We start from the raw sequence: 27,968 nt of genomic DNA on the forward strand, positions 1-27,968 counted from the left end.
CCAACCCTTCAGCACAGTGAAAATGACTCAAAGTACAATTTTCCTTCTATAAGGGAATCTCAGTAGGATTTTCTTTTTTTTTTGGCAAGCGTCTCCCTGAATCCTCTGTCTGCTTAGAATTTGATAGATAAAGTCTGCGAGAAACAACTTTATGATGCTCCAACCAAGCCAAATTATTCTGGTAGTAATCGAAACCTAGATTTCTCCTAAATGATACAAAGCATATCATGTAGTACAATAAACTATCAGCATGCATTTTAGAGGTCATTTTTGTACTTCAGGTATATGCGTTTAAAACCAAAAAGGGACAGTTCTGATAAAAATGTACTCAGGTAATTCATAACATTAATATTTATTGCTTTATATGAATACTGTATTGAAAGCCCAAGCATTCAGTTTACACACAGAAATTATACAATTATATACCGTTTCACAATGGCAGTGAGCACTCATTACAATCTACAAAAATCTACTTTACAGAAATTTAAAAATCCTAAATATCAAAAAGGTACAGTTGAAGAAACAGGTATAAATTTGGCAGCCAGTAATTGTGACTGGGAGGTTGCAGCTTGCATGTCTTTAAATATGGGAACTGGAAAATATCGAAAGTAAAGCAGTAGTTGTGCTTTGAGCTGGTTTGAAAAAAATGTAACACTGGCTGTCAAAGTAGCATGTTCAAAAATATTTAGTTCACTTCCAAAATGTTATACAAATCATGGCGATTTCTATGCACCTCTACACCTTTTAGTTTTTTAGCTCAGGTACATAACTACTGTCATATATTAATTCTTCCAATACAGTGATGTGATCATACCAATGCCATCTGCATACCTTAGAGTAATTCTGAGACTTCTCTGTAATATTCACAATGCTTTGAGAAGCACTCAAGAAGGCAAGTACCTGTTAATTGCTTCCGAGATACTTTCTTACCATACTCTCAAACATTTCTTCTACAAAAAGTTTAAGCTAATGTTTTGATTACAACGTTCTCAACATAAAGCACATTTTCTCATAAATAAATGAAATCCTTTCACTCAGGCACCTCAGAAGTATACAAAAGTGTTGTAATCTGAACAGTTCTCTTGGAATGTGTTTACTCTGGTGTTTTCAACAACGTTCATATTTCCAGGGTTTCATATGGGCCAGATTTCATTTGCCTTTTTTCTTCCCCAGAGGCAAAACAAAGTGCCTTGAGAGGTGAACTTAGTCTTTTCCTATAGAAAAAGTATTTGCTGTATTTATCTTTTATAGAAACAGAAAAATATAACATTTCCCCCTTAGAACAGTGAGGGTACACGTATGTGTGCATGCGTGCATATGTGTGTGTGAAATGTAACACATTTTAAACACACAACGTAAGGTTTCATAGTGTGTATTCAAATAAAAATCTGGAAACCAGCATGAAACCCCATAGTTCACATGTTAAATGTTGAAACTGTAACCAAAATATGAAGTAACTGCTATAGCTGTCAGAAAAAGACAAGACAAAAAGCTTTCTTGCTTACATACAACTAGGTGTGGTAATTTCCAAAAAAGTTGTCAAAATTATAATTACCTTCCAGTTTAAAAACTTTTATTCTAAATAAAAAAAACTATACACAAACCACTGATTTGACCAAACGAAAGTTCAGCGGTAAGCAGGACCTGAAGGAGCTGGTATTCACAGTTCTTATCATGTACAACTCTTTCAAGGTTCAATCCATGGAGAAGTTTATTTTACAACCTGCTTCTTTTTGTAAAACTAAAGGTCCACTTTATTACATAAAATTATTTATACAGTGTAAAACCGGAGCCTTATGGAAAATACTGCATCTAAGTGTATTTAAATTAGTCTTGCTCCATAGGTTCATCTGCAACTTCTGTGGCTTCCTCACTGTTTTCCATAGGGGTCTCTGATGAATTTTCTGGAGTTTCACTAGCATACGACCCTAACTCTTCAGTTTCACTGCAGTCAGCTCCACTACTGCCAGATCCACTAATTTCACTGTTGTCTGAATGTGAATCCTTCTCTGATCGAGACTGATCGGACTCCTCCATTTGATTGCTCTCCTCAGAGGTCTCTTCATTCACAGTTGAGGACTCAGTGTCTTTTTCTTGATCTTTTCTGTCTGGACCAGAGTTTCTGGGAGACATGAAGGACTCTAGAAACAGCGAAAGGACAGTATTACAAGGGCAGTTTTTTATCCTGAAAATTTTAATCCTGCTACTTTCCATTCCTGGCTATGCTGAGCAAAGTTTCTACAACACAAAGACAAGACAAAGTGACAATCCCAGCTTTTATTAAAAATTTAAAATATCAGCCAACCTCATCAGGATAGCCACTCTGTACTAACATACCATAAAATAAAGTCATATTTTGGATTAAATAGGTAGCTTCACTTAATAAAACTTCAGCGGAAAAAGACAGTTTAAAAAACAATAAATAAATTCTTGCTTCCACACATTTCCTCATTTGTCCTCAGAATTAGTCTTCTGGAAATGCTGAAAACATTACTGCTTCAAGTATACATCGGTCGTCATCTAAAGGAACATGTTACAAATACAGGATCCATAAAAATAAATATTAAAAGAAATCTTGGGAGAACATGTTTAAAAAAAAAAAAAAAAAACAAAGCAGAATCCAGAAGAAGAGACAATCAACAATCCCAACAGTACTGGCTTCCTGCAAAGAAAATCCAACCTTCTTGGAAAATGCACCAAACAAATGTAACAAGAAATGTGAAATACCTTCCTCCTCTTCCTCTGTACAGTGCTGTCTGGCACAAGTAGTATCTTTTTCTTTATCCTGAGATGTAGAGGATGTTTCTGTCTCTTCCCCCATGCCTAAAGAAACTTCACTGGAAGCAGTTTGATTAGGTGCATCTCTGGCTTCCCCTTCCTTGTCAAATTTAAGTCTTTTTACCTCATGCTCTTCTGCTTCTGCAGGGTCATCTTCAGAGTGCTTATTTTTTACAGGACTGCTCTGAGCACCTTCTGATTCAGATGCTGGTGATTCACTATAAACAACAAAAGCAGCTGTAGGGTGTTTGGTTTTCTTTTTTTTTTTTTTTTTGTTGCTTTTGAAAAAACATTCTGTAGCTTGTTACACTTCTTTTTTAAAGCAGCTATTTCAAATTAAACACTTTACAAGAAAACAGTAAAACTTGCTTCTTTCATTACATGACAAAACCTCAAAATCATCACTCCAGCTTCACCTGATTGTTGATGAAAACAGCAATCACACTGCTCTGGAGGGTCTAAATTACACACCGCTCCTACTGTCAGCATTAATGGCAAGCATTTATGAAATGTCGTGTCTGGTTAGACTTCATCATCCTGGCACAAATATGGTAACTGTCCATTTCTGAACTCTATTATTGACTCCGCAGTTTTACTACACATGCCATATGCTTACAAGATGCATTACTACAACTTTGAAAACTTGAGCTACTATTTACCTAGACAGCCCAAACAGCAGTAAGCACACAACAGAATCCTCCTGCAGACATTCTTCTGTTATGGCTTAATTATGCATACCTTGGAAGGCCATTCCCTTTTAAAATGCTTTTCAAATGCAGGTGAAAAAACATGAGAATAATAAAAACTTGGAATGCATTGCTCCTCACAAACCTGTGTTTCTTATCGTCCGTTTGCTGCAAGCTCGATTCTTTATGTTCCGTGCTGTCTGGCAAACCGTTCGTTGTCATAGGAGATGACAAAGAAACCTTCGGTCGGTTTACTGGCCTGGGAGTTCCAGGACCATTTACATTAGATCTTTAAAAAAAATAATAACAAAGTTAATAACAACGACAGTAGTAATAAACCCCATCCTTTTAATAAAGGAATTTGTTCCCAACAAAGAGCAGCTATAATCTAGTTCTTAAAAGAACTGGGTGGGGGAGTGTAACTTTCTATTTTGCAATAAATAAAATGCCTTGCCTCCAATGGAACCAGTATCACCAGAACTTTAAAGAAAATTCTACACAAGGTTACAAAAAACATTAAAAATGAACATGACGTATCCCTGTGACTCCTCTCCCTCACTTGTATTCCGTATTGTATTCCATTTTTGAGCCTATCTATTCAGGATCAGAATAGGCAAAAATAAGGGATCTGAGCCAGCCATTTCCATAACAACCTTGCTTTTATCCTGAAAAATGTAACTCCTGAAGCTAAACTTACCTGTCAGAGTAGCCTGGCGAATTTCCTGGGAACATTACACCATTCATCCGGTTTAAACTATTTGAGTTATTTTTCCTATTAAATAAAGTAAGAATCAGAATGTTAGGAATAAAGGAATGTTTCCAAACTACTACACGTAACACTTGCAGATCACTACCACTACTGTTGGCTTAACTACTGATACTGAAAACTGAACTCCGCACGTTGCACTTCGGGATTCAACTACTGTCAGGAAGCGAAATACATTCCATATGCAGACACACATCCTCCTGGCTACTAATGCAATCCTGAAGTTCCAAGAAACTGAAGATTATACTTACTCTGAAGATGGATATACACAGCTGACAACCATGACATTCTGTAATACACAAAAATACACATTTTAAGAGTTCAGAAACAGAAACTTCTGTACCTGACAACAGTCCAAAACTTAAAGGGTTACAGGATATTGGTCGTATCTGCTGAAGTAGCTTTCAGATAATTTTTCTTTAGAGATATCAACATGTTAAAAACATAAAAACCATCTTGGCTCCCCTTTAACAAGATCAGACCACAATTACATTAAAAGCCAGTATTTTCCTAAGTGGGTCAAAACAAGACAACCACACTAACCCCCAGGCCCAAGTGTTTGTAATTTCTAACTGGTATATCCTTGGAAATCGGAACAAAATGTTCTCAAATGCTGAAAAGCTCCTGAACTGGTGAAGAAATGTTCTGTTTGCACAAGTCCTATACTGAAAAGCATGCAAGCATTATTAGCTATTTTTGGCACAGCCATATTTCATCTGCTAAATTATTTTGGCCTCTGCATAAAAAAATGGGCAGAAATAATGATTAATTCAACGTGTTTTGCTTAGCCCCCTCTTCCTCTTGAATGGCACTGCAAACAAAATCCGTTTTAATATCTAGAAATTTATTTTATTTTATTTTTTTTTTTTTTAAATCAATGCTTAGTCAAATTATCAATGCAACCTTTTCTGCAGGACTGCTTAAATTAACCCAGACTAACTTTAATGAAGGATCTCCATAAAATTTGAAGTATTGTTTCACAGCTCTCACTCTGGCTGATTTTTGCTTTGTGAAATCCCTGTTTCATCCTTTATTGCTGTCTTCCTCTGCCAAACTTGCAAGAATTTATCTGACTGTATGCCCTATAACAGTGAAAGCAGCTCCATTTAAAAGTTAAACTTTTTTTTTTTTTTTTTTTGACTGAATAGTCTAAGTAGGAATCTCAAGCTAATTTTGTTATCAAGAAAATCCTATGTGGAACTGCATTTTAACATAGACCAGTAACTGCCATCTGTATGCTTTTATGAAGATACATTCCTCTATACAAGAGGATTTCAATACTGACACAAAAAACACTGGGTGGAGGTTTCCTCTCTTCCTGATCTCACCCGAACCCGAAAGTGGAAGCAAGCATCAAACCAAAAAATTCAGATTATTTCAGGTGATTATTTGCTTGGTTTTAGTTAGGACTCAGTATTAAAATGACATTATACCCTCCAGAAACTACAGCTTGAGTATTGCACAGTAATTAGGAAACATAAATTACATTCCTGAAATTTATTTTCAAGTTTAAATAAGTTATTTCAAACTGCTCTTACAACATTAAAAATAAAGGAAGGAACTCACATGGTTAAGAGTAGCTATTAGCTATTACATGACTGTGAACCTTAAGGAAACCAACAGACTTTTGGTAGTAATTCCAAAGTTATTTAAATAGTTATTTAAATGGTGACTGTTGAGCTGCATGTTGTCAGCAAAATACATACCTTTTCCACACCTCTTAGAAATTTGTCTGTTCCTGTGTAATTCCTTCTAGGATCTGTCAGCAACTCACAGAGTCGCTGAATAGTGAAGGGGATGCTGCAATGAAATAGATTTATAACAATTTAATTTTTTTTTTTATGAGTATGACTGCTAGGAAGCAAAAACTTTACTGCTTTCCTCCCGTTATTGAGAGGACAGAAAGAAAATAGTACAGAAATTTGTTGTTATTAGCAATATAGGGTAGTAACTCAAAGCCTCATTTCCCTTATTTCACACAGTGAGATAAGGCACTGTCTTCTATGCTCACCATGACAACTCTTAAGTAGCATCCTAAAGGCATCATCCCACAACTCAATCCACTAAAACGATGAAAGGGAAAGTGGTATTTAAATTCAGAAACCAGATCATCAACAGTAAAGTAGTTTAAGACTGCATTTATTAGGTAACTCAAATAGAACAAAAATGGGAAGTGATTCAAAATAAATTTGAGTCATACACGCTAGATCTAAAAAAAAAAAAAAATCTCAACTTGTAGTTTATTTCATGTTTTACAAAATACATTTACAGAAAAAGCATTAAATGGTGGAATTACTAACGTTAGCTGTTACACACACTGTATTTTACCACAACTGGACAGGATATTTATCTATCATGGAACACCTCCATAAAATCATTATTAAACTTCGAGTAAGTTACACAGATCCATAGCATCACATTCACGCTGTTTTCTGACAATTTTGCACTCAGTTTCCTCCTACTTAAATGAGAAACTGACCTTTTAAGCAAGCAATATTTACATACGTCAATCAGTTACCTGAGATGTCATACACTTTCACTGAAAATTCACATACAATGTCACAATTTAACAGATTTCTATGACTTCTGACAAAATAATTAAATACTTCAGGTTGATTCAATAAAATAATGAACGTTTATATATTTTTACAATTGACTATGTGAAATCGAATCCATTAACATTTCAAAGAATATTTGATACAATAATACTTAAGCACCAGTTCTTGATTGAGAACATGACTGATACACCAAATCCAGAGCATTACCAATACACGTTTGCATACACATACAGCACTACACTGTGGTTGTTTTTTTAATTCAACTTTTATTATTTTCTAAGAAACTCGATACACAGCATCTTTGGGCTGTTCCATTAGCTAACACAGCACCTCAAGCTCATCCCATTAGCTAAAAAGCCACATTTTAAAGATGCACAAATCTACCACTGGGTCAGCGAAGACGTCAGCACAGCTGCGATTCCTCACACTACGTGACAGTTCACTTCAACGCAAGCAGCGAGCAGAAACAGAGTGACCAAGCATCAACAACCTGATCATGTTTTCCAGAACTGGGTATTATGTCACTGAGGAAGCCACAACCCTCAGCTTGAAAGCAGTACGGGTATATGCTACTGTGCAATCACCCTCAGCCCTAGCTCAAACGCTGCTACCAGAAAAAAATCCAGACTGCATCCCACATTTACCCTGCCAATGCCTTGCCTTGCTCTCAGCCCCAGTTACACCACACCAGCTTATCTGTACCTGACTTCTAGGAACAGGAAGATGGTCAGGACTGATTTCCATCAGTCAGCTGTGGCAAGTTAGAATACAGCTGACAAAGCATTAAATACATTCAATACTTGCAAAAAGCAATGCTAAAGCAGGCCATTTCTAAAGCATTTGTTTTGACACGATTGCTTAAAAGCAAGTAAGACAAATGGGAGAAACGTAATATTTTGGCACACAAGCAAAATACACCTCACCTCCCTATTTGACCCTAAGTTGTTTCTTTCCCAACCCCAAAGTTTGATAAGAACAAGCTAGGAACAAAGGTTCTTTTTCATTCAGTTTATTACATGAAAGCTCTTGGGCTTGCCAATGCTCCTCTCATTCTTAATTTCACTAAAGCTGCCTTAGTATTCAAACATTGCTGCTCTTTAGCAGTGTTTGGTGAGCTAGCAATCCTTCTGACACCCAACTTCTTCACAATGCTCAGCTTCTTTTAACCGAATTCCCACCTCTGTGACTCGGTCACACACAAGAATTTACCTGATCTGTTAACCTCTCCACGCAGGCACAGCACTACTTGTAGCTATTGTTTCTCACTGATGGTGACTGTGCTTTTGGGTTTAAAAGTCCCTAATTCAAGTGTCTTTGTAAAGTTGTAATAGACTAAGTTGTCTGTGCAAAATCAAATTATTTCAGAGAAACAACAATATACAGAATTTGAAGTTATTTTTACCAACCAAACACATGAAGCATTCTGAAGAATCATTCCCAGGCTAACTCCTATTTAGCTGCATCTAACTGGGCACTTGGAGTACAGACAAAGACAAAGTAGTTTTGCACATCAACAGAGTTCTGATTTCTTGGGAAATAGTCAAGAAAATGCATAGCCTGAAGTCACACCCCTAATTTACTCAGTTATAAAACGTTCAAATGAAAGGTAAAACCGGTTCATTTTCCTCCAGAATTTTCCATAGTAAACTGAACTTTGTTTACCGAGCAGTAGATGGCACCAAGTGTCACGGTATCACCTCTGCATATCATTTGTTCAACATTTGTATATGCTTTAGTTTGCAAAACCCAACCAAAGTTAACTTCACCTCTAGTTAATTATAAAGTCTTTAATATAAATCTATAAATTAAAAAAAAAGTTTAACAATATGATTTTAAAATAAAAGTAACCAAAATTGGTGCAAATATGTATGTAAACACCAATGTGAAAGCTTGTGGGCAACGTGAGAGCTGATCTCCTCCAACGCTTCGGAAAATGCCTGGTGCAGGGCAATGTGTGAGCGTCAGCCCTTACCTGCCTTCCTAAGGTAACTGCCTAAAATTCCCCATGAAGACATTCGTAACTGCACTTCCTAGCCAGATTGTTCAGAATGAACTTCAAACCACAAATTCTTCATACAGACAGCAGTCAAGAAGTAACAGGGAGGCACGGACCCCCTAAGTTTAAAATCCTGAACTCAGCTGTTATAACTAAAAGGTCCTGTTCAAAACGAAGGACAATTAGTGGACATAACACAGATTTTAAACGTGGTACTGAGGAAACATAGCAAGCAGAACGAACCTGCCAGAATGCAAAGCACGTAACTGAGACCTTGAATAATCATTTTTAATATATCTTTTTTTTCCTTTTTTTTTTTTTTGGTGCTATGAAGACTCCTCTGCCATCTGAGATCTTGGGTACCTTACCTTGGAACTTTCTGCTTTAGGAGCAAAAGATAAAGAAAAGAGCACGTCTTTCAAGGATCTGCTACTCCAAAGCAATTCTAAAGTCTGGCCCCAGAAGCACATTACACTAAGTCCGGTAAGACACGGTAACGTTAAAACACAAAGAGTTTCCTCTCTTCCTTCATCTAGAGAGACCCTCAGGACACACCTTCACTTGATTCAACTTTCACATCCATATCCTCCTGTAGGAACTGTGGTATTTACTAATGGACTATTCTACAACCCCAGACTCTGGAACATCCTAATTTATGACTTTCTTAAAGGCAGCTGATGTACACAGCTTGCTTCCTCAAAGAGCAGGTGGTTAGCTGAAAGAACGAGGAAGTGGCACACTTTTCAAGCACCAGCTGAGAACAGCACAGCCACAGAGCAAGCTGCACGCTTGGGTCACCCAGAGGTTTGTTTAGTGCTCTTCTGAAAAACGGCAGATAACAGCAGCCCATTCATGAGCTCTCTCAACGTGAGAACATTACAGATTTTTGGGGCAGTGAAGCATTAATAAAAGCTGGGGGAGGTAGGAGAGAGACAGACTGGCATAAAGGACAGGTTTATTTTTAAATTCCTCCAGTGAAGCAGCCTGATATAAATATTGGGCAGCAGAGAACACACTCAATTTTACATTCTTTGGATTGTCTTATATAAGGGCAACCTGAGACAACTTTTTTTTTTTTTTTTTTAAAGGGAACCAGGTCTGACTTATAAAAGACGCTTACATTGTAAGTACATAACATTGCATGGAACAATGACAGTAAAAATTATTCAGCTAACATCAAAATAACATGCTAAGGACGTGTCAGCTGTACCTCCAAAACTGAAATAAGGAAGCGACAAGGAGGTAAGCCTTACAGTATGACCATTTACTGACAAGCTGAGAAAAAGGCAGAATAAGTCTCTCATAAACAAGTATCGAGACTCGAACAGAACGGCTCAGCTTATGGTAAGTACATAATGCAGTTTAGAAACAAGAAAAATAACTACGCAGGCTATTAAAGCAATACAGCAAATAAAAAAGACACCCTTGACAAAAAACAAATCAGGAGCTTTATTTAAAATGAAACAAAACTTCCAGGATTACAAAACCAACAAAGGGTACACACTCAAGACACAGTCAGCAACAGATCGAATATCACACATCTCTCGACAAGCATCCCCTGAACTATAAATCTGAGTCTGGTGGAATTTAACACTTCAAAACCAGGTTCTCTTCGCCTCCTTGTCACACCGTGTCTACCACAGCTTTAGTTGTTCAAAGCCTACTGAACTGGCACAGTTATTAAGAACTGGACACTTAAAGAGTTCTTCCAGCTAGATATTCTAAAATGCATCGAAAGAAACCTGACTTTAATAGCTCTTGGACCTGTTACATGCAGGTAACGCTATCCTGCTTCATTGAAGGGTATCAATACAAACCTGCCTATGTGCTGAAAAACTGAAATGACTGACATGTCACAAGACATCAATATTTACATTCAGATAATATAAATTATTCTAATATAGATATAGATTAAGAGAAATTATATATCTAATACAGATATATAATAAGAGAAAGTTCTGAAACTGCTGCAATAGATTTCCAAGGTAAAAATTTCTTTCTGCTCATCAATTTAAGGAAGTAGAATAAATGGTCACCAAGCAGAACACTAAGGGTAAAAATTAAGGAAGTATTTTTCTTATCCTGATTTTAGGCAACAAATGTTACATACCCATTAAATCCAGTGACAATTTTCAGGATTCGTTCTTTCATCTCTTCGAAGGGAATATACTCCACGTTTGGGTTGGGGGGCCCTCTTGGCTCAGGAGCTGAGGTTCTGAAATCATCCATTACTTTCTCCAGTTTGAAAATAAAATAACCTTTAAATTGAGACCACTGAACCCTGCATAGGACACAAGAAATAAGAGGTATACAAGTCAGCCCCAAAACCACAGGAAAATGGTGTAATTTCACAATTGTAAAAACAAAATTCAGGCTGGTATGGCAATCCTGAGATAAATGTGGCAACTAAGGAAGTATTATTTTTCTCCCTGAATTTAAAGCATGATAACTATTTAAATAATTACAGCAAAACAATATTATACAAGTTAATTGCCATTAACAAAGTAACAGGATGAGCCAGTTCCTTCACAAACCATTACAATTCCAACCTCAAGTTGCACAGGGTACGTGCACATCACATTACCAGAGAGCATACACACAGCCTGAAGTTCTCGCTCAGCTTACAGAAGAAAAAAAAAAAAAAGTTTCAAGTCTGGAAACCACCCAGCATTGTCTGCCTTCTGTTATAAACCTTTCTGGTTTGGGCCTTTTGTAATCAACTGTTGGGTATCCACACACCTTCAAAGCATTTCATGGGACCTCTTGTTCTCAGACAGGCAAATACATTTTGTATCACAGATACAATATCAACCACCTTCTGCCTTACAACTTCCAGTTTTGCCATTTATAGGATTCTATACAATGACATTTGCAAGAAAATAGGTTTCCTGAGCAACAGAGTAGGGATATCTGAGTGCCCTTCCGCACCGAGCAGCCCGCAGCAGCCCCAGAAGTGACTCCGGGCTTCCTACCGCTGACGCACGTCTCAGTGGCGCGGGGAGCACCGTGCCAGCAGCTCGTTTCCTTCGGTCACTACCAATTGCAGTCTGTCCGTGCTGACGCAGCGCAGGAGCTCTCGCAGCTACCGGATGACATTTATCCACGTGTGATCTGAAACCAACAGGCTCCGACCACATGGGCACTGTCACATCTCTGCGAATCCAGCAAACAACAGTGCCCTGTGACCTCCACCTGGATTTTCCGCTTGCTCATGAGATGAAAACGGGAAAATTTAGCTCTGATTTACCCAGAGATAGGAAGACAAAGCCTTGGTCTTTCATTAGAAGTAATAAATTGGCAAGAATGGGGGAAGAAAATCTGGAGAGGAAAGGCAAACCTTCCTTCTCCTTCCAGGAAATCATTAAGCACTCTGCTGCAAAGGGGAACGCAGGACTTGGTGAATGACTGTAAAACCAGAAAGCAAAATAGAAGGAAATAAGGTCCCAAAAGGGAATGTCCTGGGCAGATTAACTAGAACCACTGGTTCTCATGGGATTATTGCTCCAATTAGCATCATACAGGAAAATACAAAATGCAGCAACATTTCGAACGTGCAGTATTAGACACGACTCCTGCAAAGCTGAAATGAAAAAGCTCTCCAGCTCCACAGTGCTAGCACCGTGAGACCAAAGCTTTCACACCAAATCACACGGTTAGTACCTAAGCACATCACAAAGCACAGGCAGAACAAAGCCGTCAATAACCTGATGCCAAGGAAGGATTACTTCCTACCGAGCACCCCAAGAGCTGTACTTGCCTCATGAAAAGGGATTCCACTATTCTGCTACGGCTTCTGATGAGCCTGTTCAGGTATTTTTTCAGTTTCAACTTAAGCTGTATTTTATTTTTATTTATTTCTTGCTGAATAGTAACACCTCTTTTCATAGACGATTAACCCATCAGCATCGTGTTGCTGAAATAACCCAACACTAAACAGCAAATATGTTTAAAATGGGAATCTACTGCCTGCAGGCAGCATCCACCACCTCCTCTTCCCAGTGCTGAAGCTCTATGAAAACAAAGCAACCTTTTACCCCTGTAAAGAAGTCTAGAAAAACGTTCTTTTTTTCTAAATTCAAGTATTTAATTAGTATTTCTATTACATAGAAAGGCTAAGAACCCGCTGCTGCAATACGCTGTGATCTGACCGTTGCAATACTGACCTAAAAAGCATCTTTCGTCCTGTATTTCAGACCAAATGAATGATAAACGCCTGCCGATGAGGTGACGAGGCCCAGCTTACAGCCAGGAGCAGCAGGTTAGGGATCAGCTCACCCTGAGCTGCTGCTGGAAGCAGGGCAACCTCAGCAGCAGAAGCTCCGGGCAAATTGGCAGCAGCCATGTACTCGGCTACCTCAAAATGATTTTTTTTCAACACTGCTGTGGTTGCACTGCTGGCAGCAGGAGAGCCAACTGGTTACATCCAGTGGCACAAACCACAGCTGCTTCTGCGATCACAAGGCAAGAGCAACGTAACCCACTGCTCCACAGGCCCAGAGCTCCCTTTGCTTCTGGAGCATCGCCTGCTGAGCTCAGGGTCGCCCCTTGGACATTCAGGGAACCCCAGGATGGTCCCATGAGCACTGAAACATGCTCCCACCAAAAATCATTTTCAATCTATGCAACTGGTTTCCAATGAACATTTTTATCCCAGTACCAGTAAGTTCCAGGAGAACTCTGCCCACTCAGTAGAAGTGCCATGTACACCCCAAATAACAGAGCCCCAGAGCCTTCAACTGCACAGGCAGCATTCAGTCCTGCAGGGCAGCACAGTGCATCCCTATCAGGCAGGAAGATGGTTCCTGAGGGATGCAGTGCAGGCCATTTGTTTCATTTAGGCCCTGCTCTTCTACCCTTACCCTAGGATAAGGAATGTCCAGAACTCAGTTCCCCTCTTCCTTACCTCGTCCAGCCTAACATTGTGTCTGCCAGGCCACTAGGAAGGGGTTAAAATACTGTTAAAATAATTAACTTCCTTTTGACAAAAGCATCATCTCTGCAGGGGCAGTAGATTTTTTTTTCCCTACTATCTATTTACTTCAGTGAAAGTGATTGAAAATGAGTGTCAGAGGAGAAAAGTTAGCTTTCCTGTCTCACCAGTCTGAAACTGACCAGTAGGAGTTGGTGTCCGCTGCTCCTAACCTCCTGAAACTCACCTGCAGCTCATGTATGGGGAAAAACAATTGGTTCCTGAATGCTGGGTAGAAGTCTGTTACCTTAGACAACACAACAGCGAAGATTACAAATGGCTTATCCCAGTGCTTTGCAAAGACCAGGCACTTGGCCAGACAACGGTAACGAGAAGAGATAAAGAAAGAGGGAATATCGGTTTTCAAGGAAAAAAGGATATATATTCCCCATTTCACGTGCTCCCTGAGCATAACTCTGGCATTACTGCACAAGATCTCTATTATAGCTGCTTTGTTAAAATGGGAGACACTAAAAAATGAGCAAAGTTTGCTAAATCCCTTCTATAGTTAATGGCCAAATGGAACTGAAAAACTTCCACAGAGCTTTATGTACAACCTCGTTAAGTTTTATACACTGGAAAATAACTGGCAAACAATTTAAGCTCTGTCAGGAAAGCAAAGTGAAGGAATTCCATGGCAGAAACACTATTCATGCATTCTTCTGAGCAGACTTGTTTATAAGAACTTGTTCTTCCCACTCAGCATTGTACAGAAACAGCCGCTGCTAAACGCACACCCAGGCTTCTAAACCATGGTTTTTCTGTCCACTAACCTGTGATTTTGTGCTAGCAACGTTTCCGAGAGCTTTTACAGCAATTCGCAAATGCAAAAATCCCCGTGAGCACTGAAGGATCTGTGGAAACACCTTCAGGAGGAATACTTCAAAAAACGAGTTTATCCTAAGATGCTTTGGTACAGCATATTCACATTGTAGAGAAGGAACAACTTTTAAGTTATATACACCTTATGTACATCTAAAGCATCCTTCACTACAAGATCTGGGTCATCCCGTGTGATTATATCTGTACAAAGACAGCTCCCCTGGGCTAATGAGCCTGCAACTTCACAGGTACTCCACATCATTGCAAACTGGCATTTCTGCTCAAAGGAAGCCTCCTCTCCTCCAGCTCCCCTCCCACCAGCTCCTGCGCCAGCCTTCCCTCACGTCAGCCGAAAGGTTTTTCTCTGACACAGAGAAAATTAGAGGGGAAAAAAGGAAAGTGGTTTTATTAAACAAAACAGGCAGCCAGGAAAGAAGCCACCAGAAGCAAGAATGAGGCTGAAAGGAAGCAATCCCAGGCAGCTTCCAGAACTACAGCTTGTACAGTACCTGTATCGCAGCAGGGCCACGCATCTCAAACCCTCCCAGGAGGGGCACAAATGCTGATATTATACACTCAAAAATTTTAAATTTAAAAAAAATAGTGTAATAGTCAGGTCACAGATGAAAGCATAGAAATTAACCCAGTGCAACAGTTCAGTTTGTCCTTGCAAATCCCTTAAACACAAGATGCTCTGTCCTAGGTTTGCTGGTAATTACACTGCGAGGTACTACCAGATGTTTCACACCGTAATATTGTACCATTACGGAGCCCCTGACCTTGCAGTTTACATTAGAAAGATAACAGAGAAATGTGGATGGAAAAGACTTCCGTGTTTGAAGATACTCAGCTGTGTTTCACAGAAATTAAACAGGAAAGTAGGCAGCAACTGATGCAAGAAGCAATAACATGAAAAACAGAAGCAAGATTTGAGAACGTTTACGTGTGGCTTGAGAGGAAGCATGAGAAAAGGCTAAAAATCAGTGGGGGAGACAAAAAGAGACCAAAGAAATAAAATATTATTTAAAAAATCCACCCCTCACACCCCTGCAAACACACCCAGCCCCCGGATGGGGACAAATTATGTAAAGATAAGAAGTTTAAGTCCTATAAAGAACGACACAAAGGAGTGCAAGCGAACCCAACAGAGCAGCAGGACAATAACATACTTGTTCACTGCAAGCTGATGAGGCAGCAGATGTCCATTGCACGGAGAAGGAAGAATTACAAAAAGATGTAACTTCGCAGCACCCGAGCTTAAACAAAGGAGAACAGAACCCCAAATAGCATTTCTCTCATAAAAGCAAACTATTTCACACCTGGCCTTAAACTACGTGATTATCTGCTGGAAGTAATCCATTACCACAGAGCAACACAAGTTTGCCAATCACCCAGCTTTAGAAATCCACCAGACCTATTTGATAAACAGCACAAGGGACAGAGGTGACCTCAGACAGAGAGCAGCTCAAGTAATCCGATGCTGGGCCTTGATTTAAAGGAATTACTAGCACGAAGTTCCTTGCAAGATAAGATTGCTTCTCTGCTAACACGATTTGTGCAGAACTCATCCTTCCAAACATGCACAGCAAAAACACAATTGCATTTTACACAGAAATAATCTAATCCCATCACTCCCACTCTCTGGGAACAGAGAAAGGGAAGCAGTCAAAATGCAAAAAGACTTCCCCCAACTCCCTTATGTCCCACGTACTTAAAATATTTGTGCTGATCAGCCTGAGAAAGCAGCCTTCCCCCGTACTGCCCTGCTTACAGTGAGACGGGAGAACCACCTGTCAGTAGCTTGCAGTATTCAGATAGCAGTTCGTTCTCTCACCTCCAAAACCTATTTGCTTCCTACCACTGGACAAGTTTTGTCATCAATTCTGCTGCCCTTTGGGACAGGCACTTCGGGAGATGCGAAATTTCAACAAGAGCAGGAAGACTGAAGTATTCAGCAGAGTTGTTCAGGCACGATTTGACAAATACTAAAAAGCAAGTAGCAAGGAAATCTGAAAGGCTGCTGGGGAAACTCAAATGGAGAGGCTAAAATCTGGCAGTGCAGAGGCTGACACACACACACACGGACTGACAGGGCACAGACCAAGCCAAGGAGGGCAGCTGCACCTGCACAGCCCCTGCCTCTGCCAGGTACACAGAGCTCTCCCTGATGCTTTCAGAAAAAAAATACATAAAAACTCAGGGGATCCCCACCAGTGCTACATGCCTTGGATATTACATGTAGATTGGAGTGAAAGCTTCCAGAAGTGCCTAAGAAAACTACAGAAAGCTACATATCTCCCTTTTCTGCACCTCTATTAACACATCAGATTGAAAACTAAGCTAGTACACATGGCTTACACACCTTCTCTAAGCTCTACAGGATTTTAAGTTACAAATTTCCGTAAGAGCCATGGAAGGTAAGTCAGGACAACACCTAAAATTAACTAGAAGAGCAGGAGGAAGAACTCAGTATTGCCTGAAATAGGGCTACCCCCTGGCATGAAGGTGCTGCAATTATTGCATAAACCTTGCTGGAATTGCTTCACAGATTATAGGTGTAATTAATAACACCATTATATTGCAGGGATGTTAAGCTTCTGGAGACTTAACTACGTACTTAAAACATTAAGAATCCCAGGAGTCCCGGTGGGATGGCTGTCCTCAGATTTCACAGTGCTGAAGTTCATTGCAAATTCACTTGGTTTAAATTTTAAGAGGATGCCAGATGTTTTGGAGAGATGCTACATACCAGCACGTACATAATAGGCACAGGAAAACCAAAGCAGATCCACTACCGATTCTGTTCACTGAACGGGCCATAAAGAAACATCACAGCCTAGTACCAGGCAGAAGCAAGGAGCACTTCCCTCTCCATCCTTCTTCTATGGTGGGCATCCTAAATATGCTGTATTTAGGATGCACTCAAACCCCTCTTATTCAGCTCAACTGATTTCAGCATGAAGTCCCCAAGACACAGAACGAAAGAACCATCGGGCAATCTCAGAGGACTTCTCTTAACTTCTAACAAGAGACATCTCTCTCATATTAGTTTCCCCCAATTATTGTTGATTTAGATTACATTCCCACTGAGATTTGCTAGTAGGAAACAGGTGTTTTTTGAAGTGAAATAACTTGCCAACTTCAATAATTTTCTTTTTTATGCTTTGCTCCAGAGCTCATAGAAGATGAAGACACCCTGCAGAACACAATAATCTTCCCGTGCTGTCAGAAGTAAAATTAAATTCTCACCCAAGACAAGTTAATTCCTTTCCTATTCTGCTTTAGGAAACTATTTGAAAAGCCAAAAAGCACAGAAAATGAAGTGCTCCCAGCAATCACGTACCCAGCTTAAACCCCTGTGCCAGCAGCAAACTTCATGGCGTGCTCTCCCACAGCCTTGAGGACACGTGCACCAAAACAGAAACAGCGTGAGCAGAAGGAACAGGGCAGTTCCCAAAGTGCTGGGTTATTTTTTGGTGTTCCTGAATGAGCGGTAGGCTTTAAACTGTAGGTGATAGGGCACTGTGAATGTGCTGGAACATGGTGCTTTGCTGCATACTGCTGTTAGGAAAACGCTGGCAAACGCTCTTCCTGGGGGAGTGTCCAGCCAGCACCCCCACCTAACTCTTGTAAAATTAAAATGCTCTCACGTTATCTTCAGTAGGGTTTGACCTCGTTTTACCTTTCATTTTAAAGGGAAAAAAAATACCGAAGAGCTCAAAAGAGGGAAAACTGCTATTTCCCACAAGCACAAAAGGTATTGTTCCATCTCCATTCACTCATTGTTGGCAGCCTAAATACAGCCCTTGCCTTCTTTCTTGGTGAGCCTGACAAGCTCCCTCCAGAACCACAGAAAGGGGAATACATTAGAGGTGCTCCTACCCCGGTGGTGAGCGCTCACCTCTCTACTACTTATGAATTACTACTGTTATTGCCAGGAACAACAGAGACTAAAACTTAGCTGTGGAAACAGACAGCTGACGAAGGCATTAAAGTGCTATCTGTAATCATCAAGGGACTAATTCTGATCTCTGCTGATAAATATTCAACTGACTCCAACAGAATACAGCTGTTGTGCACAACAGAAAGCCTGAGCTGCTCGTCTCGGGAAAGTGTATTTCGTAATACAGTTATCTAAAGACAAACAAACCAAACTACCTCTTATTTTTTTATTTTAAAGGCAAAAAAATGACCACAGAACAAGAGGAAAAAAAAATGATTGATTGTTCTTCATTTAGGAAACAAATCCCTTAGAGCGGAGTTGAAAGCAATGTGCACACAGTAACTGCAAGCCTCCAAAACTTCCACAAGCCACAGGCAGTGGCTTATCTATGAAGATAAAAGTAAAAGGAGATGATATTTTCATTACACTTCCCTCTTTCACTTGAAATTTTAAGTATTCTTTGGCTGATAGGAATAAACTGATATATTTGCTAAAACATCCCATTTATGGGCTTCTGCACTGTGTAAATTCTGACCTTGCTTTGATTTCTCCTTCGTGTAATTTCAGTTATGCACATATTCACATAAAATTTATTATAAATCTCAAGTTTTATTACAAGTAGAACGATTACCTCAGATATCGATGTTCCTATGAAGTACTCACCAACTACACAGTGCTGCAAGTCCTACACACCCAGACTTTTGGATGAGCATCAAAAACCAGCAAAGTCCTGCCATCTAAGCAGCACGGAGCGTATATTAACATATTTATGACTTAGCTACTTTCTTTTTCAAGACTTGGGCTCCGTTATCACTACAACAGACTACCCCATGAATAATTGCTTCAAAAAGGCATGATTTCAGTGACCTCATTTTTGAATTTTCGTTGTTGTTCTTTAACCTTCAAGTAAGGGACAATCACACCAGCCTTAGCATTGTGAACACCAAGGCACTAGCACAGAGGTTTGCAGTTGGGGTGTGCCCGACTTCTCCCTCTCCCAAGTGCCAGTCCCTCACAGCCCAAGGACACCGATATTCAGCTGCTCTCCACAAATAACCACAGCTGGATGTGAGCAGCACTGGCTGAGCAGAGCAGCAACAGCAGTCAGTTTTTGTCCGTGTGTCAAAATACCTCCTGAGAACCACTTACACAGTGCCCAGACCTGCCTTTAACACAACTGGACATTCTGTTTAAATTTAGACAACCATAATGATGTCAATGCTAACAATTCCTTGCATTGTTCCCAGCTTTTCCTCATTTCTATTTCAAATAAACTTTCACTGAAGATTAATATTCCCTAAGGCACGTTTCAGAAGTGATGCTGTGCACTGTATCATCGAGATTCTGCAGGAATCCCGTACCATTCTTCAGAGTGCACCCCATACAACAGATACTCTGCAAGAAAACGATCCATCAGGCAAGGGCACAACACACTGACAGGAGTGTAGAGCTGATGCAGGGAGTACAGGAACATAAAAGAGATTGCACTTTCTCAATAAACTTGTTCAGCAGAAGGCCAGGAGTCAAATTTAAGCAAACTATTATGCAACAACCAAAGTGTACTTTAAAGTCTTCCTGAATTTGCACCTAAAATTACTATCTCCATAGAAGCTGCCTCCTAAGTAAAATCATTCTGAGTAATGTAACTTTAATGTTTGGATAATCACATATGTATCACCCCTTCCATAAACAAACTAAATTCCGCATATCTAGTAATACAGGGCACTGAAATCCTTCCAGCTTTCACAAGTTTGCATAGAATGAGCAAATAAAAAACTCTGTAACTCACCCAGTAAGTGTAACTTGCAAATGACCAACGTGTAGAGATCCACAGGTTACTGCTCACAAAAGCAGCAGATCCCACTGAGATAATACTGTCAAAATTGGACTGTATTGAGCAATAAGGCTCGGAAAACAGATAAAGGAAAAGTTGCCCTGCACAACTGCTTTTGGAGCTGAACCTCCTTTGCACTGTAGCGCAGTGCTCGTCAGTTCGTGCTTCATCCCACAAAAACACAGACCTCACTCAGGCCTGGAAGCAGTGTAAGTGAGTTGTGCTTCTGGTGCTAATTCCTTCCAAAACCAAGAACAGAAGACACCCAAATGACTTCTACGCAAGGCACTTTGGCTCCCACACCAAGCCTAGGCTGAGACAGCGTATGCCATCTCCCACTGACCCAGTAAACAGCCAGCAGGTGTTTTTGCACCACCACAGTGCTGCTTTACCACTTCTAAGCACAAAACCTCGTTGGGTGCTGCCATCTTACCAGGGTGCTGCTCTACTCCTCCTGAAACCTCGTAGCTGTCTTCAGGCAGCATTAGTTCTGAACCTGTGAGACCTGCCCGGCACATCAGCTTTGCAGAAAAGCAGCATCAGCCTCATTTAGGCACAAACCAGATAAACCACCACACCACCGAGCCGCCCAGACTGCTCTGCACCCTCCCTCCTGCAGGCTCCAGCACCTTGCTCCCTCCCCACAACGGGTCCCATCAAGAAGGAACCTTCCCAAAACCTGCAGGCAGGAGGAGCAAGGCTCATCAGTTACAGGACCAAACCAGAAATAAACATCCCTGCTTCTGCAAAGTGTAATATAGGGTAGGACAATACCCAGTGGTCTGGGGAAGTGCTTATATTAAATAACAGGGAGCAAAGCCACCACAAAACAGTCGAGTTGAGGCTCACTGGAAAACAGAGATAAAAGAGGCACTGCAGATGTGATGAAATAGCACTAAGAGGTAAAGGTACGAACTGAGAGAGGAATAAGGAGTGCAGGACTGAGCTTGAGTAGAAAGACAACAGAAAATAATTAAAGGTGATGGTCAAAAGCACATGCAACTGTGCTAAGTGGTGCAGAATAACGGCGGGGCGGCTTTCTGTGCAAAGCAGCAGTGAACTGCCTGCACAAAGCCTGCTGCTAAGAACACAACGATGGATGCACCAAGGAAAATCTGCTTGCACATAGCATTTAAAATAAAACAGAACAGCACGCAGTCCCTGCAGGAGCGAGGGATTTCATCTACCTAGCAAGGATTTCTCTGAAGCACCCCGACTGCACATCCGATACACACATGATGGTGTAACACAGGTTGGGTTCAGCTCCCTGTCTCTCACCGTTTAGGAAGATAACCAGCAGGCTTTTCAACCACGTTTCCAGCCCGCTGGGGACACGAGCGGATTCCAAGGAAGAAAATGCACTATGAGTGGAGTGGGACTTGATGGGGAATAATAGCAGGAAGCAACACAAGGAAGTTTACTCACACCTCTCGCCTCACTGGTGACCGTGGAAATGGAAGAGGCCAACGCTCACAATGGCACACGGGCTCCTCTCAGAGCATACTACCTTGTTTATTACAGCAGAAAACTGAGAATCGCTTTAGATCATTTTTAAGAGTTCATAAGGAATTATATTCCCCCACTAGTTTTAAAGATTTCTAGATAATGATTTGCTTCCAAATCAGAACATGATTTCCAAACTACTAAAAAAAAAAAAAAAAAAAAAAAAATCTATCATTCACACATTAAGCAACAAAACTAAGAGTTAAATAAAGCCCAACATTCTTCGCAGAAAAATCAGACTTCAGCATGTTAAATAAGCTAAAGGAAACATGGCTATAAACATTTACATATTTGTAACAAATTACTGCACAAAAGGTCAGAACACATCCCTAAAACACTAAAGCTAAGAATTTATTAGGAATTTATTCCCGTGTGCATTCACTGCTACCATCTCCACTCGCACCTCTTCAGCAGATGAGCAAGTATTTCATCGCCATAACAAAATAAAAGTTGGAGAGACCCAAGTCGAAGAACTGCACTCGAAAGGAACCGTCAGAAAATACAGCTCCCTACGCAGGGCACGTGAAATGGCATCAAAGGGCTGCAAAGGCCCCGTAATGTTACCTTGGAGAGAACTGACTGTGACGGAACGACTCAGCAGAGAGCTGCTTCACGGGACCTCAGCGAAACACTCAGCACCGTCTCTCGCAGCACCTCAGCACCTTACCAGCTCCAGGCCCGGCGGGCAGCCGGCCCCCAGAGCAGCGGTTGGGGGGGTCTGAACCTCAAATCCTGCCTCTAGAATGGAGCAAGGCCGTGCCACATTGGGGCACCTGAAATGAAACCTGAGCAACCCGGTCTGACCTTGGAGTTGGCTCCCCTGGGTCAGACCGGCTGCCCTGCAGGAGCCCTGTCCAACTCTTTTAGCCCACGGCCACACTGCAGGTGCTCCTCTTTGCTCTACAACCACACGTACTTAGCTTCACCCTAGACACGTTGCAGAACCGCAGTTACGTTGACCCTCCAGGGAACCAGTGAGGTGACAACTTGCGTCCTCAGCCTCAGAGGAGGTACGGACTGGGATTTCACATCTTCTAGGAAAACTCGGAGCAAAGAATTTGTCTACACAAAGGAATGTGCAGTCAGTGTGTTTGGATGGCTTTATTCTGCATCCAGGGCACGAGCTGGGGTAACTACCTTCAATGGTGGCCAGGCCAAGTATTCTCTACTTAAGCAGAGAACTATGTTAGCTCATCACTGCTGCATATACACTGCCCTTCTCCAGATTTTGGTACCTTACTACTCCTTTCTGCACTCCTTCGCTGTCAGTAAGGACCTGTATTACACCTTGCATTCCAGGAAGACATTAAAAACTGTGCTTTGTAAGCTGCCTGCCCTAGGGCAGGAACAGGGGAAACTGGGAAAGAATTGACAAATGATTTTTTGATCTCATTTGTTTTCTACATTTTATTTTTAACTTTAGAAACAAAAGAAAATTCCAGTAAGAAACAAATTGGATTCTCTTCATGAAGGAAGAAAATAAATGTTTTTTAGCTCCTGAAGGGGCAGAGTGATTTTACATCCAAGATAACTTCCTAAAAGGTAAGATAACATTTTAGAGACAAGACACTGGTCAGTGATTTTCATTTCTATTTTTGTCATAATTCTTCATAAAAACTGTACTTCACTTTTGTATTCTGCTTCTAGTGTTGCAGTGATGTGAATTTTTGTACCACCTTTTAAAGCTGTTTATACCTTAGAAATAATAGATAGAAAGATAAAAAGTAATTTTTATGCAAAAAATAAAAGCATAAAAACATATCCTGTTTTTAAAGAAGTCTTTCAGATACAGGGAGATATTAAGAGTAACAAATTTCATCTCTTCCCCTTATTCAGTTTTGCAAGTCATGCTGATCCTTTACAATCTATAGAAAAGCACGTTGTAATGATCCTCCCCTGACTCTCCTTGGTCTCGCCAAGGAAAACCCATGCTAATGTCTCAGTAAAGTCACGTCAATTAAGGAATATATAACTCCTTCAAAAAAAATCCTAAAACTCAACACAGGATTAAAAAGGCTTGAGCTGTATACCTTACATTTCACCTGAGGCTCAAGTCTTACCACATTAACTGTGAAGAAACCAAACTTCCAAAGTAGTCAAGCAACCACCTACTGCAAAGCAGTCAAGCAATCCATTTTTTGCTTCTGTTGAGATACAACAAAGGAAGTTTGGACTGGCTTTTGTAAATGCTGCTCATAATCTCGCAAACAATGAGGTGAATGGTTAACTATGCACACGAAGATAGTCTGAGACTTCAAACGGATGAATCTAACACAGGTGGCTGTATGATCGCACTTTTACTGTGGGGTACTGATAAAACATCCAAGCTTACGCTGGTGACCAAATTTAGCAACTTCCAAATCTTCAGTGTAAATAGAAAAGGCTTTATTAGTAAAGATATTCCAGAGAGCCTTATCACGGCTGCGCTGCTGGCTCACACGGCTCTCACCCTTTGTCCCTCCCCTGCACCGCCTTGGCAGCTGCGGTGCTGCCATACCAGCCAACACGGGCACGACGAGCTGGGGCTGGGAACTGACCCCTGCTACGAGCCCTACTGCCAAGAAGAAAGTTACAACTGCGAGCACTTCCCTGCTCTGGGTTACCACGCAGCTACATAAACAGTTGAACAAGCACAAGCGCGGCAGTGACACAAGGGCTGTATTCGCCGAGACCGCTGCCAAGAGAAACAAGGGTAAAATTACAGCCTAACCTGAACCTGCATGTACCTGTTCTTAACTCCCGGAGGTGAATAAGCACCTTGAAACAAACAGGGGCAGGGAGGCACCCGTGGCCTTACAGCAGTCAGACTGGGCTTCCAGTCTGTCGAGCAAGTTTGGTATGCCGTGATCGCACTGCTGGGAGAACCTTAAAAATCATGGTTGTTTACTTTGTTAGCATCCTTTCAGCCTAAGTTTATCAATTATTTTACAAGGCGTGCTGCAACTACATCAGGAAAAGGTATGGGGAGTGAGAACGCTGTGTTTTGACCCAGGATGGAGCCCGCAGAACACAAACAGCAGTCGTCAGAGTAAGTTACAGAGCAGAGCGAACCTCCCCGAGCACTATGTGACGCCTCCAGAAACAATAACTCAAAGCAAAAATACTTCACGTTTCACTTGTCCTTATTTGCCTTGGTCCTCACTTGTGTGGGTACTTTTTGTTTGTTACTCTAGGAACAGGCTGTGGCTGAATAAGACCCATTGTTTTTCAGTAAGTCTGCAAACTGTGCAATTACCCAACTTAATCACTATTTTTTTTCCAAACTGAGCTCTGAAATCCATAAAAATCCCAACTAACATTACTACAAATCATGTTCTTAGACTTCATCTTCCCAGACAATCCACTCCTTACTGTTTTGGATTTCTATTAAATAAAATTATTTTTGCATAACATGAAATAAAGACTATTCAGCTCATTTTGAACTGACACATCTAGTAGCTCTGTGTTCAGGAACACTTACAACACTTCTATTACAGTGCTCAAGAGGTACTAGCTTAAAAATACAGCAGGCTGTTATAAATGTGTATTACCAGCCACCAGTCTTTACACGAATATCCACGATGAGATTTTAATTTTTACTAATTTCCTCCTGATACTTTGACGCACAAAACGTTATTGCAAACAGAAGCATATTATCCAAAGAAATAGAATTTAACAGGTAATGGGAAGCAAATCAAATGTACTGGAACAGCATTTCCATGTCTGTCTCCAGATTACACTGAACGCTGCTGCTGCTCATGTCTGACGCTTTTTAAAAACAATTTAATGTAACTGAAATGTTTGAGAACGCTGCAAAAGTGGTACAGACAAATAAAAAAGGAAAAAATTCTAAAGAAAATAGTGAAAACATAAAAGGCCAGGGCCTGCATGGAGCGCCTGCTGACTTCTGTTGAGGTTTAAGCCACAGTTTGTAATAATCAAACGATATATTTTTTTTTTAAATCTAGGTTTTCCCAACGGAAATAAAACGAAGTTTAAATTAACTCCAAGTTCCACCCTGGAAGGAATTTTGTAAAGGACACGCTCTTTTACAGCCACTTTTTAAAACCGCTTTGGAATACGCGTATTGGTGGCAGAAACAAGAAAAAAAACAACAGCCTGAAAAACATTTCCGAGCAGGATAAAGGCTCTGTGGGTGACAGGGACCCGAGGAGGCAGCGGGGCGGGCGCACAGGGCGCAGCCAGCAGGCCCCACGGCACCAGGCCCAGCGCCAGGGCCTGAGCCTCTGCTCCCAGAGCAAAGTGCAGCTCAGGGCTCGGTGCTCGCACAGGGCCAGCAACAGAACCAACGCTGGCACGGGCTGGAGGGGCTGCAGAAGGCAGCGCACAGCCCCACGGCGGGGGCAGCCAGCGCAGGGCCTGGCCCTGTCCCCGTCCCTTGTCCCCTGTCCCCGTCCCCAGGCCGCGGGGGCAGAGGCAGGCCGGCTGCCACATAGTGAGCACAGGCACGCCGCAGCCGGCGGGGCCCGCCCGCTTCCTGCCAAATTGTGAGCCGCAGGAAGTGGGCCGGGGCGGCCCGGGGCGAGCACGGCGCGGCGGGGGGGGGGGGGCAAAGCAGGAGGGGGGGGGAAGGGAAGGGGAAAGGGAAAAAGAGGGGAAAAGGAGGGGAAAGGGAAGGCCCCGCAAAGGGTCACGGCAGGCTGGAAGGCGAACAAGCGCCAGCACTGAGCGGGGAGTGAGTTTGGTGCCCCCCCAGCTGAAAACACCGCCTGATTTCCCCTCCTGGCGGCTCCCCCCTTGGCCCAAGGGGCTGAGGCTGCGTGTTCCTCACACCGAGCTGCGAGGGAAGCGTGGAGCCACGCCACGCCGTGCTGCTGGCTGCTGCAGAGCCGGCAGGCAGCGGCTCACTTCCCACCCGAAGCCCCCCACCCGTCACACAAACGCAGCGAGCAGCAGCTGCGCCGTGTGGGGCAGGAGCAGTAAAACCCGAGGTACCCCCAGCACGGCCTGCACAGAAATCCCCTCTCTGGGGTCAAGCCACCTACCAGCACACGAAACTAACCCAGCCAAAGTTAGTGTGAGAGCCAAGACGAGCTTGTTTAGCTCAAAAATCACGCTGCAGACACAAAAAGGAGAATCCAGGTAGCACCTTGCTCACTTAAAAGGCAGGAATCCTACAAGGTACAGCTGAGGATCGCCAAGAAGTCACTTACATGGTCTCTCCAGTCTTAGCAACATGACAAAGAAACTGATCCAGTATTGGGCACACTTCCTTCTTCCCTCTCTTCTCAAAGTCTGTTGGCGTGGGGATGACAGAAGAACGGAGAAAGAAAACAGGACAGAACAACAAAAAATCAGTTAAAACCCACAGTAACTGCTTTAACAACCAGCCCAACTCCCCCAGCCTGAGCCGCGCTCGGGCGTTCTCCTCAGGAGAAGCTGCGCGCAGCCGAGCAGCAGAAGTTGGTCGCCAACTTCTCTGGAGCGGCCCCCGGCGAGCACCGAGGGCCCCGGGGGCTTGGGGGGGCTGCCGGTGAGGGGCTGGGGGTGCCGAGGGGCTGGGCACGGGGCCGGGGAGCGCAGGGCACAGCCCCAGGCAGGGGCAGCCCCGGGCCTAACGGGGGGGCCCCCGGCCTCCCCCTGCCGCCTCTCGCCCCTTGCACAGCCCGGGGGGCTTCGTGGGGGTTTCATGGGGGGCTCCAGGGCAGGATCTCAGCCCCCCCTTCCCCACAGGCCGCCCCCGGACCCCCGTCTCCCCCCTCAGGAGCAGCCCCCGGCCCTCACCCCGGGGAAGGGAAGAAGGGGCAGGGGCTCCCCAAATCCCCCTCCAGGGCTCAGCCGCTGCCTCCCGCCCCCGTGCGGACCCCGCTCCCCCCGCCACAAGCCCCGGCGGCACCTTTGAGAGCCTCCTGCAGCCTCTCGACATCCATGATCCGCGCTGGGCTTCTCCCCCCCGGCCGCGCTCGGCGCCGCTGCCCTCCGGCGGCCCCGCCGCACCCCGCGCAGGAGCCGGGTCTCTCACAGGCTCTTCCACACGCTTTTACACACACACAAACACCCCCACACAGAGCCGCCCTTACACACCCACACCCACAAACACACACACACACACACACAAACACACAACCCGGGCTCAGCAAGCCTCCAACATGGCGCCCGGGCCGTCCCCGTGC

The 27,968-nt window shown here is 42.5% G+C and overlaps 1 protein-coding gene across 1 annotated transcript; it reads right to left on the reverse strand.

Annotated features, from left to right (window-relative positions):
* Window positions 1–68: 68 nt before the first annotated feature.
* PPP4R2 (protein phosphatase 4 regulatory subunit 2) lies at window positions 69–27,968 on the reverse strand. The gene is made up of 9 exons (XM_082768146.1): window positions 27,692–27,968; window positions 27,009–27,090; window positions 10,895–11,065; window positions 5,937–6,030; window positions 4,482–4,519; window positions 4,162–4,236; window positions 3,610–3,753; window positions 2,728–2,996; window positions 69–2,141 (listed from the first exon to the last, which is right to left on the reverse strand). Exons 1-9 carry the CDS (start codon window positions 27,723–27,725, stop codon window positions 1,828–1,830), a joined length of 1,221 nt encoding a protein of 406 aa, XP_082624272.1. The 5' UTR covers window positions 27,726–27,968; the 3' UTR covers window positions 69–1,827.

This window comes from Aythya marila (genome assembly GCF_965140915.1).
Source record: "Aythya marila genome assembly, chromosome: 10".
NCBI classification, from domain to species: Eukaryota; Metazoa; Chordata; class Aves; order Anseriformes; family Anatidae; genus Aythya; species Aythya marila.